At 31.8% G+C, this 14,894-nt stretch overlaps 1 protein-coding gene across 1 annotated transcript; it reads left to right on the forward strand.

Annotated features, from left to right (window-relative positions):
* The first annotated feature begins 469 nt into the window (after window positions 1-469).
* On the forward strand, window positions 470-12,987 carry LOC124533252. The gene is made up of 2 exons (XM_047108456.1): window positions 470-631; window positions 12,343-12,987. Exons 1-2 carry the CDS (start codon window positions 605-607, stop codon window positions 12,919-12,921), a joined length of 606 nt encoding a protein of 201 aa, XP_046964412.1. The 5' UTR covers window positions 470-604; the 3' UTR covers window positions 12,922-12,987.
* Window positions 12,988-14,894: the final 1,907 nt, after the last annotated feature.

Raw genomic sequence — 14,894 nt, forward strand, 5'->3', positions numbered from 1 at the left:
TTATCCATCCTTCCAATCAATGTGCCACTAACTTGTGTAGTTACACTGGCTCTCTCATCCTTCAAATCGGAACACAACAGTACTAAATGCCTGGTTAGCGGTACATATGATGAACGGGCGGTACCTACTAAGATGTGCTTTCAAAATGGTCACTGCTAAAAATATTTCAGAATTTACAAAACAATGACATCTGATTGAAATTTGTATTTTGACAGATATTCACATTTATTGAGTATGTTTGTATAATGTATATGTTCATGTAAATACTATAAAGGGATCTGGATATATTAATGGACTAAAAATAACAACATATTAGATCCAACTTGGTGAGGCGAGAGCTTCTTAGTCAATCAGGGCGTGTCAGTAGTTCCAGTACAGAACCAAACATATCACAAAAATGCCTATACCGCTGAGTCACAAGGATTATAAAAACAAGAGCAATCGCTAATTACAGTCATTTCCCTTACAGAAGTGTCGAATGTAAAATCGTTTTATTTTATTACTATTGATAAAAAGGCCCGTATTTTTTGTCATTTGTTCCCCGTGAACTATCGTCAGTGTGACGTGACCAACTGAACGAAATAGTTGCTTTGTGAATTAAACCATGGATTATAAGATTATTTTGTGCTTTGTGAGTATTCTTATATACTTTAACTATTTGTAACGGAACTTCAACTTTTTTATGTGAACCGCGATCTTCCATTTACGAACTATTCAAAAAATCATAATCAAAATAAACTTTATTCAATTAGGCTTTTACAAGCACTTTGAATTGTCATTTTACAATTAAATGAAACTACCACCGGTTCGGAAAGTAGATTCTACCGAGAAAAACCGGCAAGAAGCTCAGTAGTTATTTTCTTCAACATTAAAAAAATACAAAGTCATGTTATTTGATACAATTATTTAAATTAATATATCCTGCTTGGAAGTGTTCATGTATTAACGCCACGCTTTTTTATCATCGAATAATATGCTTTTTTTTTTTAATAATTGTAAAAAGTTTTTAGTTAATGCAGAAGAGTTCGACCTAAGATCTTTTTTTGTCTTTTAATTGTATGTCACGTGCCACTTAAACATTGTTAAGGATTTGTATATAGTTGATTGTCATTTGTTGTTCGATTGTCAAAATGAAAAATGATGGTATTTAAAATTGAAGTCGTCGATTTCAATTGTATGTAGATAACATGTTTACACACAATTCAATATTTTTTACATAACTAATCTTCAAAAGACTGACAATGTCAGATAATTTTTTTATTCACTACGGTAGTGTTACACTTCCCTATTCATTGACAAAATCAATCATTAGATCGGAAACAAATATCTTAAACTGAACATAGAAAACTAGCGATAGATAGGTACTTAGTGGTTTTTTGCCCAAATATTATAATTATGTTTTTTTTTTTTATAATATTATTTACATGACATTTGTACAAGAAATTGCCTCAAGGAAATAATTAAATTTCCAACACATCCAAGAGAAACAATATATCATTTTCATAAATTTGACGACCTCCGTGGTCGAGTGGTGTGTGTGTCAATTTAGATATTCATTAGTTTTCTATGTTGTCTTGGATCTGGGTGTTTGTGGTACCGTACTTACTTCTGATTTTCCATAACACAAGTGCTATAGCTACTTACATTGGGATTAGAGTAGTGTATGTGATGTTGTCTCATATTTATTTATACATAATATCAAGTTTGTAGTATGTGGATACTATTTCATATCTAAGTGTATACGGAAAATTTTACTTTATTATATATGTAAATTTTTACTTTCGTAGTCATTATTTAAATATACATTAAAACATTAAGATAGTCCATACATATATTAATTAAAATAGTTCTTGGTATACGTACATAATGTATTTGTGTTAAGTGTCAAGCAGGGTTTGAAGCAATATATTGTTAATATAAATACTTATTAGGTACAAATCTTCATATATTATTAGCGTATAGCAATTTTAGTGCCAATGATAATGGGATGATAGTTGCACAAAAATTCAGTTACAGTCTCATTTTGAGCTCCAGATGTGCAAAAAATTAAAGAGATTTCATGATTGCTATTTAAATTCTTATTATTAACAAATAATTAATTTTAAGAGGCAAAAATGTCCTGTTCGGTTGGAGAGTGTTTCTACAGCTTTATAAAAAAAAATATGAAAAACGAAATTTCTATCGACGAACTGCAAAACTATCAATTAAAACATAACATATAAAATTTCTTTTTTAAAAAAGGTTTCATAATTTTGCCGCCAAATGTAGTAAGTGACTTCGAAATGTGGTTCGAACTTCGAAGTGGTTTCGACATTGCTAAAAATATACGCAAAGTACCGCGAGTCATTCAGTAGTACCTAAATATCATTGCTTTAATTTCTGCGAAATAGGTATGACAGCTGTTGTTCTTGAATATTTCTTAGTATACACATAACTGACGTCAAGCTTATTAACAAAAAAAAACAAGATTTGTTATCAAATTAACGCGACTTTAGTTGAGAATTGGAATCTATGATTATGATGAAATAACGTCGCTGCTCCTGCAAAAATCCTATGTGTTATTTTCATATTTTTCGATTGCTGTGCCGTTTTAATCGTTATTTCAATATATGGAAATTTCGGTGTATGAATGTCACATAGCTAAATTTGTAAACTTTTAAACTATAGAATTAATGTAAAAAATGTTTTTACAGTTCATGCGTATTGAAATAACGATTAAAACGGCACAGCAGTCGAAAAATATGAAAAAAAACACATAGCGACTTTTGCAGACGATATCTAACAAAAAAAAATGCCTTTCTTACGTCGCCGTAGGTGTTATCGGAAGTTATTAAGTCAAATTAAAATGGATATAAGTAGTATAAATTGAATAGCATTGTATTATAAATAAAGACTTATTAATCAAGCTATTTTAGTAGCACATAATGTGATATTAGCAAATATCTTCTTCGACTGAAAAAAGTTGTGTCTTAATATTTTAGATCAATTTTCGGCTATAATATAAATAAATAAAACTCTTGAAATAACCACATTCCTTGCTGTAGAATAGCGCTGTCGAATACCAAAGTGGCCCTTCTATGAAACTATTGATGATACTAAAGATTGTTATATAGCCAGTGTATTTTGAACTCTTCAAAGTATGTAGGTAGAAGTAAAGTATGCTACTTATACGGCGCTGAATTTATTGGACATTACGTCATGTGACATTTACTTGCAATTTTATAACGGACTAGCTATGCCCGCGTCTTCGTGAGCGTTTGAATCAAAATCAAAATCAAAATAATCTTTATTCAAGTGGGCTTTTACAAGCACTTTTAAATCGTCAGTTAACAATTAAGTGAAGCTACCGGTTCGGAAAGTAGATTCTACCGAGAAGAACCGGCAAGAAACTCAGTAGTTACCCTTTTTTCAACATTTAAAAAATACAAATTCATGTTAGTTAATACAATTATTAAAATTAACATATCCTGAATTAAACTGAAATTTTAAATATACAGTAAAACCCGGTTAAATGAGACTTCAAGGGACCTCCAATGTTGTTTCACTTATAGAGGTACTTAAGAGGTTCCACTAACACAGGGTCTCAGATACCCAAGTATAGATATCTGTCTCAGTTATAGAGGTGCGTTTTGACATTTTGAAAATGACAGAAGTCATTGATGCTCAAATTACACACGTAGTTAAGTACGGAATTTGCGAGTAGAAAAGGAATAAGTTAGTAAACATACAAAACCATGTGATTTCAGTTATAGAGATTTTGCCTCCACTATTTATATAGATGTGTTCGTTTAAAGGGAATCGTTTGAGTACCGTTCTCTTTTAATAGATCTATGTAACGTAAGCTGTATTAGTTATTTATTTTTCGAATAATATCTCACAAAATATTGGTCTGTGTTGTATGCGCTGTAATGACTGAATGTGTAATGACTAATAATAATTAATAGGATACTGTTTGTATTTGAGTATGAGCAGAGATGACCCAGCGCTTAAAATGCCTGCATCTTAACCCATGATTGCAGGTTCTTTTGTATTTATAATTTATCTCGAGTTTGACGATAAAGGAAAAATCGTGATCTGCATGTATCTAATTTCAATGAAATGTTGTCTCATGTGTATCCACAGATCCGCATTGGAGCAGTGTGGTAGAATAAGCTACCCCTTAAAGGGAAGGCTTTAGTCCAGTTGGGGGAAAGTTACAGGCTATTACGTTTCTTTTTTACTACAGAGTTGTTGTTTAGAAGTTGCTTAGCCGTTAATTACACATTCTTAGTAAATTTACCGATAAATATCGCAGTGTGAATTGATATCAAAACATGAAATCATTCAAAACAAAAAATATACCTGAAAATGTAATAATGTATTGTTGTAAGTGACTAGCAGGAACAGATATATGAGTGGATCCGAACTTTCCAAATGTATTGTAAGAAAACACAATCAAACGTATTAACAGTTTTTATTTTTAAATGTCACAGACACAATTTACACGGGACACACTCTCATTCGCTGTCGCCTCCGATCGAATCACGTTTTATCCGTCAAAAAAAACCATTGACAGCTCGACGCCGGTTGTCGTTCAAAAAACTAAACGCTAACAGTATGTTCAAACATACACAACATATATAAAGAGAACTTCCTTCTTTTCCAAGTCGATTAAAAACGATTGTTATTTAAGTGCCTCGTTGTCTTCCCTTTAAGGTATATCGGTTTCGACAGTTCATATTAAAGAGCTTATTTACTGCGCCATTTTCTCAATATCTATTAGATTATTACAGAGATATACTCACAAAGACACGCACTCACTCTTCATCTTACATCCTGTATAACCTTTCGTTTAGCAGGTATAGAATAAAAGCAATTTATTATTTCGACGATGAGCTGAGATGGCCCAGTGGTTAGAATGCGTGCATCTTAACCGATGATTGTGGATTCTATATATTTGCTTAATTTGTGTTTATAATTCATCTTGTGCTCGGCGGTAAAGGAAAACATCGTGAGGAAACCTGCATGTGTCTAATTTCATCGAAATTCTGCCACACGTGCATTCCACCAACCCGCATTGGAACAGCGTGGTGGAATATGTTCCAAACGCTCTCCTTAATGGAAGAGGAGGCCCTATCTCAGCAGCGGGAAATGTACAGGCTGTTACTTTACTTTACTTTTACTTATTACTTCGACTTGAAAAATAACCTTAATCATAATAATATATGTCATGTACACAACGTAAATATGCTTGATATCTATTGTGATATTATGAAGTACCGCTTTCAAACTAATGAATCCATTTTGATGATATGGGTTACGAAGTAAGCTATGAAACCCAAGATAAAGGGTCATATGCGAGTTTTTAAAGGATATACGAATATGATTTATCGAGCCACGGATTTTGTTAGTAGACAATATATTTTATAACCAGTATTTCTTATTTATACAGACATTTTGTACTTGCTTTTTCACTTTGGTAGTTTTATGTATCTGCTTTTATTAATTTCCGAATTACAATTAGAGTTTCAGGCTTACATTTTGTTGTTGTGTGCTAGTTGCCTTAGATTTGTAGTTGATCTTAGTGGTATTCTAAATTCTACAGCTGGACGTGATGGCATTCAACCAGCCTATTCATGATGAAATCATATCTATAGTATACTAATATGTATAGTAACATATTATTATAAACTAACGATCCTACCAAAACTGGCAACTATTTCAATGTTTTCTTTGTAAAAGAACAAATAATGCCGGAAGCATTACATAATTTAATATACCGATTATGATTTCGTACATCTTACAAATTTTTATTTAGTATTATTTATAGGACATTGTTACGTTCTTAAATTCCTTTGTTTAAATAATATATATAATTCATCTCGTACCTCCAGTTTACATCGGGAATTAAACTGCACGGTGTTGGATGAAAGTCTACCACATCTATTTACAAACATTCTCTTCAAGATGTGGTGACCTTTATTCAGTGGCAAATTTACAGTTACTTGAAGAAAATTGAGATAATGTAATGTATGTTAACATAAAAACGTTATAATAGTCATTTATTTATAGCGCTTCATGGTTTGGTTGTTTAGCAGTTTAGAAGTGCTGATACACCGATATCCGACAGCCTTCGTCATAGAATGGTATACTTTTTATGACCCAACTCCGGCATGCACTCTTTGAGGTCAAATAATATAAAAACTAGTTAAAATTAAACACGCTTTAATGAGCCTTTACTTTTTATTTTTAGGTTTTTGAAATGTTATACTTTTTTTGTTATTAAAAGCTTATTAAATTGTTCTGTTCATATTTTTTTATGGCATGGAAAATATTTTTAAATGAGTAGAAAAAACTTTTATTTTTTTATTATATATTTTGAAAATACATTAAATTAATGAAGGTAATATTACACACACTACCATACGTTTGATATAAACATATGAATATTTAATAAGAAACATTCTATTCTTAGTTTAATTGCTTTTAGTCGGGCACAGATAAAATAAATCATTTGTACTCCAAGTTTACGTTTAAACGGCAATGACATCGCTCGTCATTTCAAATATCAATGAACCTTTTTGAGTTTTCGATTTTACTATAGTAGATTTCATCTTACTTATTTTTCGAATTTCGAATCAATATATCGTATATTTGTTGCACATGTGTGTGTGTCAAACACAGACGCATTCTTTACTTTACTGTCACAATACATTTTGCTTATCAGACGCGACCACAATTATTAACTCAACCAGATCCTATCGTTCTTATCTGATCCTACAATGGCTAACATGCATCGTATAGAAGATTCGAAAATAAGATTTCATTCGGTAAACTCGTTCAAAGATACGGGATCACCAACAGACGCACTACCTAAAAATCTTTAGACGGTCTGTGAAAATAAAGTATTTTTTTATGTATTTCGGGCAAGAAATAAATAAAACAATGTTTTTATTGCTGCTCTCGTATCTAAAAACTTGTTATTCGTCTAGCTTTATCCAAGGTTCTGTGCGATTATGATTCGAACAATAAAATATCGTCTCCTGTGATAGTATTATTTTGTTGTCGTTCAGAATATTAAATAGAAAATGCTTTAAACGAGAACAGAAACTATTTTATCATAAATAGATTTAAAATATGACGTCATTACGTAATAAATTAAATACTTTTTCCATTTAAATATCAAGTAAAATCTGAACTTGATACATGTTATAAGCTACACTGACATTAAAAATGCAAGAATATACGTATTTGAATAGCTATTACATAATCGAAGTTCAGTGGAGGAGTTGCAGACTATTTGTATATCAAGTATACGATTTTCTTCTTATATATATTTACGTATTTATCAATATAGTCGCAATATATATCGAGCCAACTTTATTACATTTGTGTGCATGACAGGAACGCCTTGACAATCGCCAAACGTCAAACTACTTTAATCGTTTTATTTTTATTTTATTTTCATTACGACAGCCAACAGTAGATATATTATCACATCAAAATAAAATTAAAATACATTTTCAAATATATATGTTGTACTATTTATGGGTCGGCTCACCATGCACTATCGTATTGTCCAATATATTCACATATAAATTAAAAATAACCAACAATTATAAAATCGACAAAATATACCATAAAATTAGAAATGAGTACAAATACAATTCTTTATTTTTCGATTGAACTGAGGGCGACTATCGTGACACGTCTAAATCATAGTTCGTGTGAAAAAATCGTGACCAACAGCTAGCCGCTATTTTTTCGTTCTCCAATATCACGGTATATCTAGTCATTAATAATTGGGGACTCTTTTCAGTTATTAAAACAAAATCCTTACTAAAGTTTAATTTACCAAATGAATGCTATTTCTATAATAAAAGATTATCTTTTTTCAATATAAATAACCTATTTGATGATTTTCCGCTTGTCAGAAAAGGTAAAAGGATTGTCCTTTGTAAAGTATAAAATATAAATAAAAATTTTAACAAAAAGAAAAACCGACTTCAAACAAAACACTATTTTAAAACAAATGAATATGCACGAAAAAGTAATAAAAATAATTGCGTATTCAACATATTTTTTAGAGTCTTCCTAAGTTAAATGAAATGAAAAATATTAGACTACTTAAAAGTCGATTAACGATTATATCATGTAGTTATAGTTATTGGTATATTTGGAGCCGGTGTCAGCCACGGTGCCCTTGCCCCAACAATCAAAAGAAAGAAGCGATACGATCCCCTTGATTGATCCAGTATATTATTGTGTAAAAGGTAATTTGTAAAAAACATATTTGTTAAAGTATTCTCGTATTGTTTTTTGATAGATATACTGTAGGGTTTTATCGCTTCTTTCTTTTGATTGTTGGGGCAAGGGCACCGTGGCTGACACCGACTCCAAATATAACAATAATTGTAACTACATGATATAATCGTTAATCGACTTTTAAGTAGTCTAATATTTTTCATTTCATTTAACTTAGGAAGACTCTAAAAAATATGTTGAATACGCAATTATTTTTATTACTTTTTCGTGCATATTCATTTGTTTTAAAATAGTGTTTTGTTTGAAGTCGGTTTTTCTTTTTGTTAAAATTTTTATTTATGTTAAAATTTTATTTATTTTTTGATTTTAAGTGAAGCTGATGTAGACTAACATTTTTTTCTTAATATGGATAGATTAAGCGTGCCGTTTATATGAATCAGAAACTACTTCAGGGACAATTTCAAAAGAAACTTTCGAATAAAGCAAAAATAGACTTTCGAAAATGCGGCTTTAATACGTCATGCGGCATAAACTACAAGGTACCACCCTCGAATGAGCTGGAATCGACCTCAGTAAAAAAACTTTACAAAAGAGCTATTCGTATGCTATGTCGTACATCATATACACAAAATTTGATTAAAGACAGAAATAAATTCTGCCCCAAATCGCACCCTAACTGTAAGCCGTTTAGGAGTTCCGTCAATACATAGTATAAAACAAAGTCGCTTGCGTTTTTTTTTAATAGATAGTGTTTTTCAAGGGGAAGGTTTGTGTATATAATAAATGAACAATATAGTAAAGAAACACTGACAATTTTAGAAGTTTGCAATGTGATGTCGTAAATAACAAAATCTTTAGTATATTTAGTATCAGTATTGCACCCGTGAGAAGTCAGGGCGGTTCGCTAGTTGATTATAATATTCGATTATGACAATTACATGAACATAACCACGTTCCGGAAGGTGATTCAAATATCCAAGTAACCCATAAATAAAAGATTCGACCGAGTATTGCTAACGTGCTCCTCAGAATTGTTCCGTTCCCTCCCGTTCCCTTAATTTGTCATGGATCCTGTGCTCAGAACCTTACCAAACTTTCACCAAACTACCCTTAAAGTATATCCTTTATAATTAAAAAAGAATCATCAAAATTGGTTAACGTGATTTTGAGTTATTCACCTATTTGTCGCGCATGTACATAATGCAAATTTAAGACTTATGTCGTTTTCATACGGATACCATCATCGGAAAAAAATAAAAAAAAATGAGACCGCACGGGAAGCACTACCTTTCAAACAAAAAAAAAATTATCAAAATCGGTCCACCCAGTAAAAAGTTATGAGGTAACAAACATAAAAAAAAAAAAGAAAATACACACGAATTGATAACCTCCTCCTTTTTGAAGTCGGTTGACAAGTGCCCCGAAACTTCTGCTTCCGTATTCGTATTCTAAAGCCAATCCAAATATTTTATTTATTTATTTATTTATTAAGATCCTCCAGGAGTAAATACATTAACACAATATTAGTAACAATAACAACATAAAGCTTAAAACTAAATGCATTACCTATAAAGGAGAATACCTCATGCAATGTGGATATAAAAGGAGCTTACACGATAAAAATATGTACATTTACAAGTTTAAAAATATTATGCTAATTGAAAGTTACAAAAAAAATATATATATATACTTAACAAAAAGATTTGCAAAAAAAAAGAGATTTTTAAAAAAAAATTATAACGAAACAATAACAATCAAATGGCTAATAATTCTAACATTTTCTTACGGAACTTAGATAAAGAGTCACCAAATGGATCAAGGGAGGCACTGTGCTCGTTTAAGATTTTACAAAAACGTGCCACAGGTGAGTTACTTCCTAAGACGGTTTTACGAAAAGGTCTTACTAATGGCGCTATCGGTTTTCGTGGGTATCTAGCAGGAACATTTAAATTTATTCTAGAAACTAGAAAAGAATTATCATATAAACTATTGAGAGATTTGTATAAAAACGTTAAATCTAGCATGTCACGCCGTTGACTTAAGGAAATAATTTTGAAGTACTTTAGTCTGTCATTGTAGGTAGGAAGTAATTTGGCTTTACCTAAAGAAAATGTAAGATGGTAAAGAAAACGTTTTTGAATTCTCTCTAGTCTTAAACTGTGAGTTGCGTAATGTGGCCTCCACACAACACTTGCATATTCCAAAATGCTCCTGACAAAACTGTTGAACAATATGATCTTAGTTTTTGGATTTCGAAACAGTTTACCGTTTCTGATAACGAAACCCAACATTTTAGATGCCCTGCTAATTATGTTGTCCATATGTGATATAAAAGTTAATTTTTTATCAAAGACCACCCCAAGATCCCTAATCGTATCTACGGATTTGATATGATTGCCAGCTATATTATAATGCGTACTAATCTCATTATAATTTCTAGTGAAAGGTATCCATGAACATTTATCTGGGTTGAGTTTCATACCATTATTTTGACACCAGTTGTACAATTGTGTTAAATCATCTTGTAAAAGGATTGTATCATTTGAATTCCCAATGATTTTAAGAAGTTTTACATCATCAGCGTACAAATATGGGGTAGAATATTTAAGAGAACTAGTTAGGTCGTTTATGAATATATTGAATAATAACGGGCCTAAGTGTGAGCCCTGTGGAACTCCAGATATTACTTTGCGTTTACTAGATTGAAAACCGCTGGCAACAACATAAAAATGTCTGCTAGTAAGATAAGACTCAAGTAATCCTAACAGTGACCCTGTGAGACCACAAACGGAGAGTTTTAAATAAGAGCAGAAAATGGCACAAGGTCAAAAGCCTTACTTAGGTCAGTATAAATAACATCTACTCTTTTATTTCTATCGACAGATTCAAATAAAATTTCTGAGAAATTCACTAAGTTCGTACATGTAGACCGTCCAGCAACAAAGCCATACTGATGATTACTAAACAAGCATCTAACATGGTTGTAAATATATGGGTAAATTAATGACTCAAACACTTTTCCAAATATCGAGAGAATTGAAATGGGCCTGTAGTTTTTCACATTATTTTTCTCACCACTTTTGAAAATGGGAACTACTTTTGCAGTCTTCCATTTCGAAGGAAATATCCCCAATCGTAGCGAAGTGTTGAATATAATTGTGAGGGGCAGAGCAAGATTTGATGAGCATTTTACTATGTAAATTGGGGGAATGTTGTCAGGTCCAGAACCTTTATTGCTATCCAAACACTTTAATTTTTCTAGAACGTCGGATTCTTTCAATTGAATAAGCGCTAAACTGCTATTGATTCTAATGTCCAAGGTTTTAAGAATATAATCAATATTATGGGAAGGTACTTTATTTTCTTCATAAACTGATGAGAATTGTGATGCAAATAAATCACAAATACTTGGGCCATCACTCGCTATAACTTCATTTCGCCTCATAGTTGCTGGATAAGTGCTAGCTTTGTTGTTTTTCTTTCTTTTTATATACGACCAAAAATATTTAGTATTAGATTTAATTTTCTCTTCCGCGAATTTATAATACGAATTAAAGCACTCCAGTGATAGCTTGTCGCATCTTTTCTCTAAAATGGACAGTGACACCCCATCCATTGGGTTTTTATATTTCTTAAATCTTATTCTTATCTTTTCTTTTTCTTTTATTCTTTTAATGAGAGTTTTATTGAACCATGGGGGGTACTTAAAAGTGTTTTTAACAATTATGTTAGGCGTATGAAGTTCTATGGAATTTTGTATAATAGCGTAGAAGCAGTTCACCATTTCATCTACATCATTAATCCCTGCAAACGTTTCGACCCAATTTACGTTGCTGAGGAATTCATTTATTGCATTGAAATTTGATTTAAAATAATTATATTTCTTTGTGTTAAGATTTTTATTCAGGTTTTTCTGCGAATTATCTTCTAGATCAATATTGATGTTAAGAGGTGGATGTAGAGGATCCACACGACTTAATTCGTTTGTTGAAGGGTCAACTGTGAGAGTTATTAATTCATCATTAAAGAGAACTAAGTCCAAGATTTTATTCATATGGCTTTTTACACGATTAAATTAATTTTCAATTTTATTTTCAGATTCTTCTCAAGTACATCGCAGCATACGATGACAGTGATCATGATTACAGTAATTACGAAGATGATTATGAAAACACACTTTTCGATGAAGAATTTACAAAAAAAGATGAATCAGTCACGACAAGGCCGGTGCCAAGGTACGAAGTAACAGAAATAGTAATTGATATACCTGATAACAGGACGACAGGACCTATTATAACTAACTTTTCAATTCCAAGACCGTTGAATTTAGCTCCAACTACAGCGCCTACAATTCAAAAAGAAAACAACACAGCACAAAGTAATAATAACAATATGATAACAGCAAACAAAAATGATAAAGATGATAAAACAACCGATCCTTATGATAACTTGTCATTTGTGCCGATGATCAAAGAATATCTACTCGGTATCAAAAAAGGAATCGTTGACGGTTTCAATAGTATTGTTCATGTTAATGAAAAAAGCAATGATGTAGATCATGTACGTAGTTACGTTGGACCGTTGTCTTTTTTAAGCAAATTGCATAAACACAGTTCTGATTCAGTTCATAAATTTCATAGTACGTTGTTCGGACAAAAATTTGACGATATTTTTTAATTGTATCTAATTTATTTTAATGCTATGATAACTATGAATAGATTGTGCTCTTAGAACAAATGAAAATCTTTGTTTTATTTATTTTTTCTTATATTTTTAAAGGATTTTGATAAGTCAAAGGTTCACCGGATGGTGATCCTCGTTGGTCATAAGAATTTAGCTTTTCAAGAAGTATCAACCCAACGAATCTTACCACCTAAAGTATGCCACTTGTGACTTTAATTACGCTGCTAAAATTTAATTTTATAGATTAAGAAGTGAATTGTGACGAGGCGAGACGGCCCAGTGGTGAGAACGCGTGCATCTTAACAGATGATTGCGGGTTCCACCCAGACAAGCACTGATGAATATTGCATGTGCTTAATCTGCCTTTGTCTTTATAATTCATCTCGTGCTCGACGGTGAAGGAAAACATCATGAGGAAAATTGCATGTGTCATATTTTATAGAAATTCTGCCACATGTGTATTCCACCAACCCGCATTGAAACAGCGTGGTGGAATATGTTCCAAACGATAATATTTAAATGGATGGTATCAATCGAATGGTCTGGACCACTTTATTGAGCATAAATATGGCCATTTTATATGTGTATAAGTGTAACAGTAATACGCATAATAAATAAATTAAAATAGCCAAATTACAAGGAAAGTGAAAATATGCAAACGAATCGAATTCATTCAATAACGTAAAACTTTCACGATGTCGAATACTTTCGTATGTACGTGTTGCGAATACAAAATACGACGAATTGCCGTCGTAGACCACATGTAGGTACACGTAATGTTATTTTGAATTTCCTCACTGAGGAACACGCGTAGAGCACGTAATTCTTGCTTTTATATCTACTTTGTGGTGATATTAGATCCTGTTTTGATCTGTAACATTCTATATTGTTCACATATTACAATACTGATTGCCACCCGCGGCTTTGCTCGAGATTTAGGAGTTGGTTGTTGGTTGGACGAGCATATAGGTCACCTGATGGTAATTGGTCACCATCACCCATAGACAAGGACGCTGTAAGAAATATAAACTATTCCTTACATCGTCAATGTGCCACCAACCTTGGAAACCAAGATGTTATGTCCCTTGTGCCTGTTGTTACACTGGCTCACTCACCCTTCAAACCGGAACACAACAATACTGAGTACTGTTATTTGACGGTAGAATAACTGATGAGTGGGTGGTACCTACCCAGACGGGCTTGCACAAAGCCCTACCACCAAGACAAGAAGTAAGAAAAAAATAACCTATGTTCTTTCTTGGAGTTCAAGTTTCTTTCATACCAAATTTCATCAAAAACGGTTAATTAGTTTGGTATTGAAAGAACGACGGACAGATAGACAAAGTTACTTTCACAATTTATAATATTAGTATAAATAAGAACATATGTATGTGTTTTTAGTTAATAATTGTTATGCCTGTTTATTAAAAGTTTGTGCTAAATCCTACTAATATTATAAATGGGAAAGTTTATGATGATGGATGTACGTATATTTGTTACTCTTTCACGAAAAAACTATTGAACGGATTTGGATGAAATTTTACAGTAATATAGGTAACATTAGAATAACAGAGACTACAATTTTAAAATGATTTAATGTTATTTGGTCATAATATAACGATAAATATCAAGACATAGATCAATTTGGCCCTTAAAAGCATGTAATTTAAATTAATATTTTCGAATATATTACAGATTTAAAGTATAGGGGACATAGCGGTTTGTATTGTCCAATGTAAAAAAGATGACAACGTTGTAAGAGATTCTGTAATATATTTAGTGTCAGCATTGCATCCATGAGAAGCCATTTCGCTAAAATACAGGATATAACGATAAGAAAGGTCACGGTGAATACGATTCTAAAATGACATAATTCGTTTTTTCTATTTACGCTCTACTGATTATTACATCTTTTTTACTCGATAAATTTAAGAGGTCGTGCGAACATTTGCACTACGGTAAGTCTT

Source organism: Vanessa cardui, chromosome 10, assembly GCF_905220365.1.
Source record: "Vanessa cardui chromosome 10, ilVanCard2.1, whole genome shotgun sequence".
Taxonomy (NCBI): domain Eukaryota; kingdom Metazoa; phylum Arthropoda; class Insecta; order Lepidoptera; family Nymphalidae; genus Vanessa; species Vanessa cardui.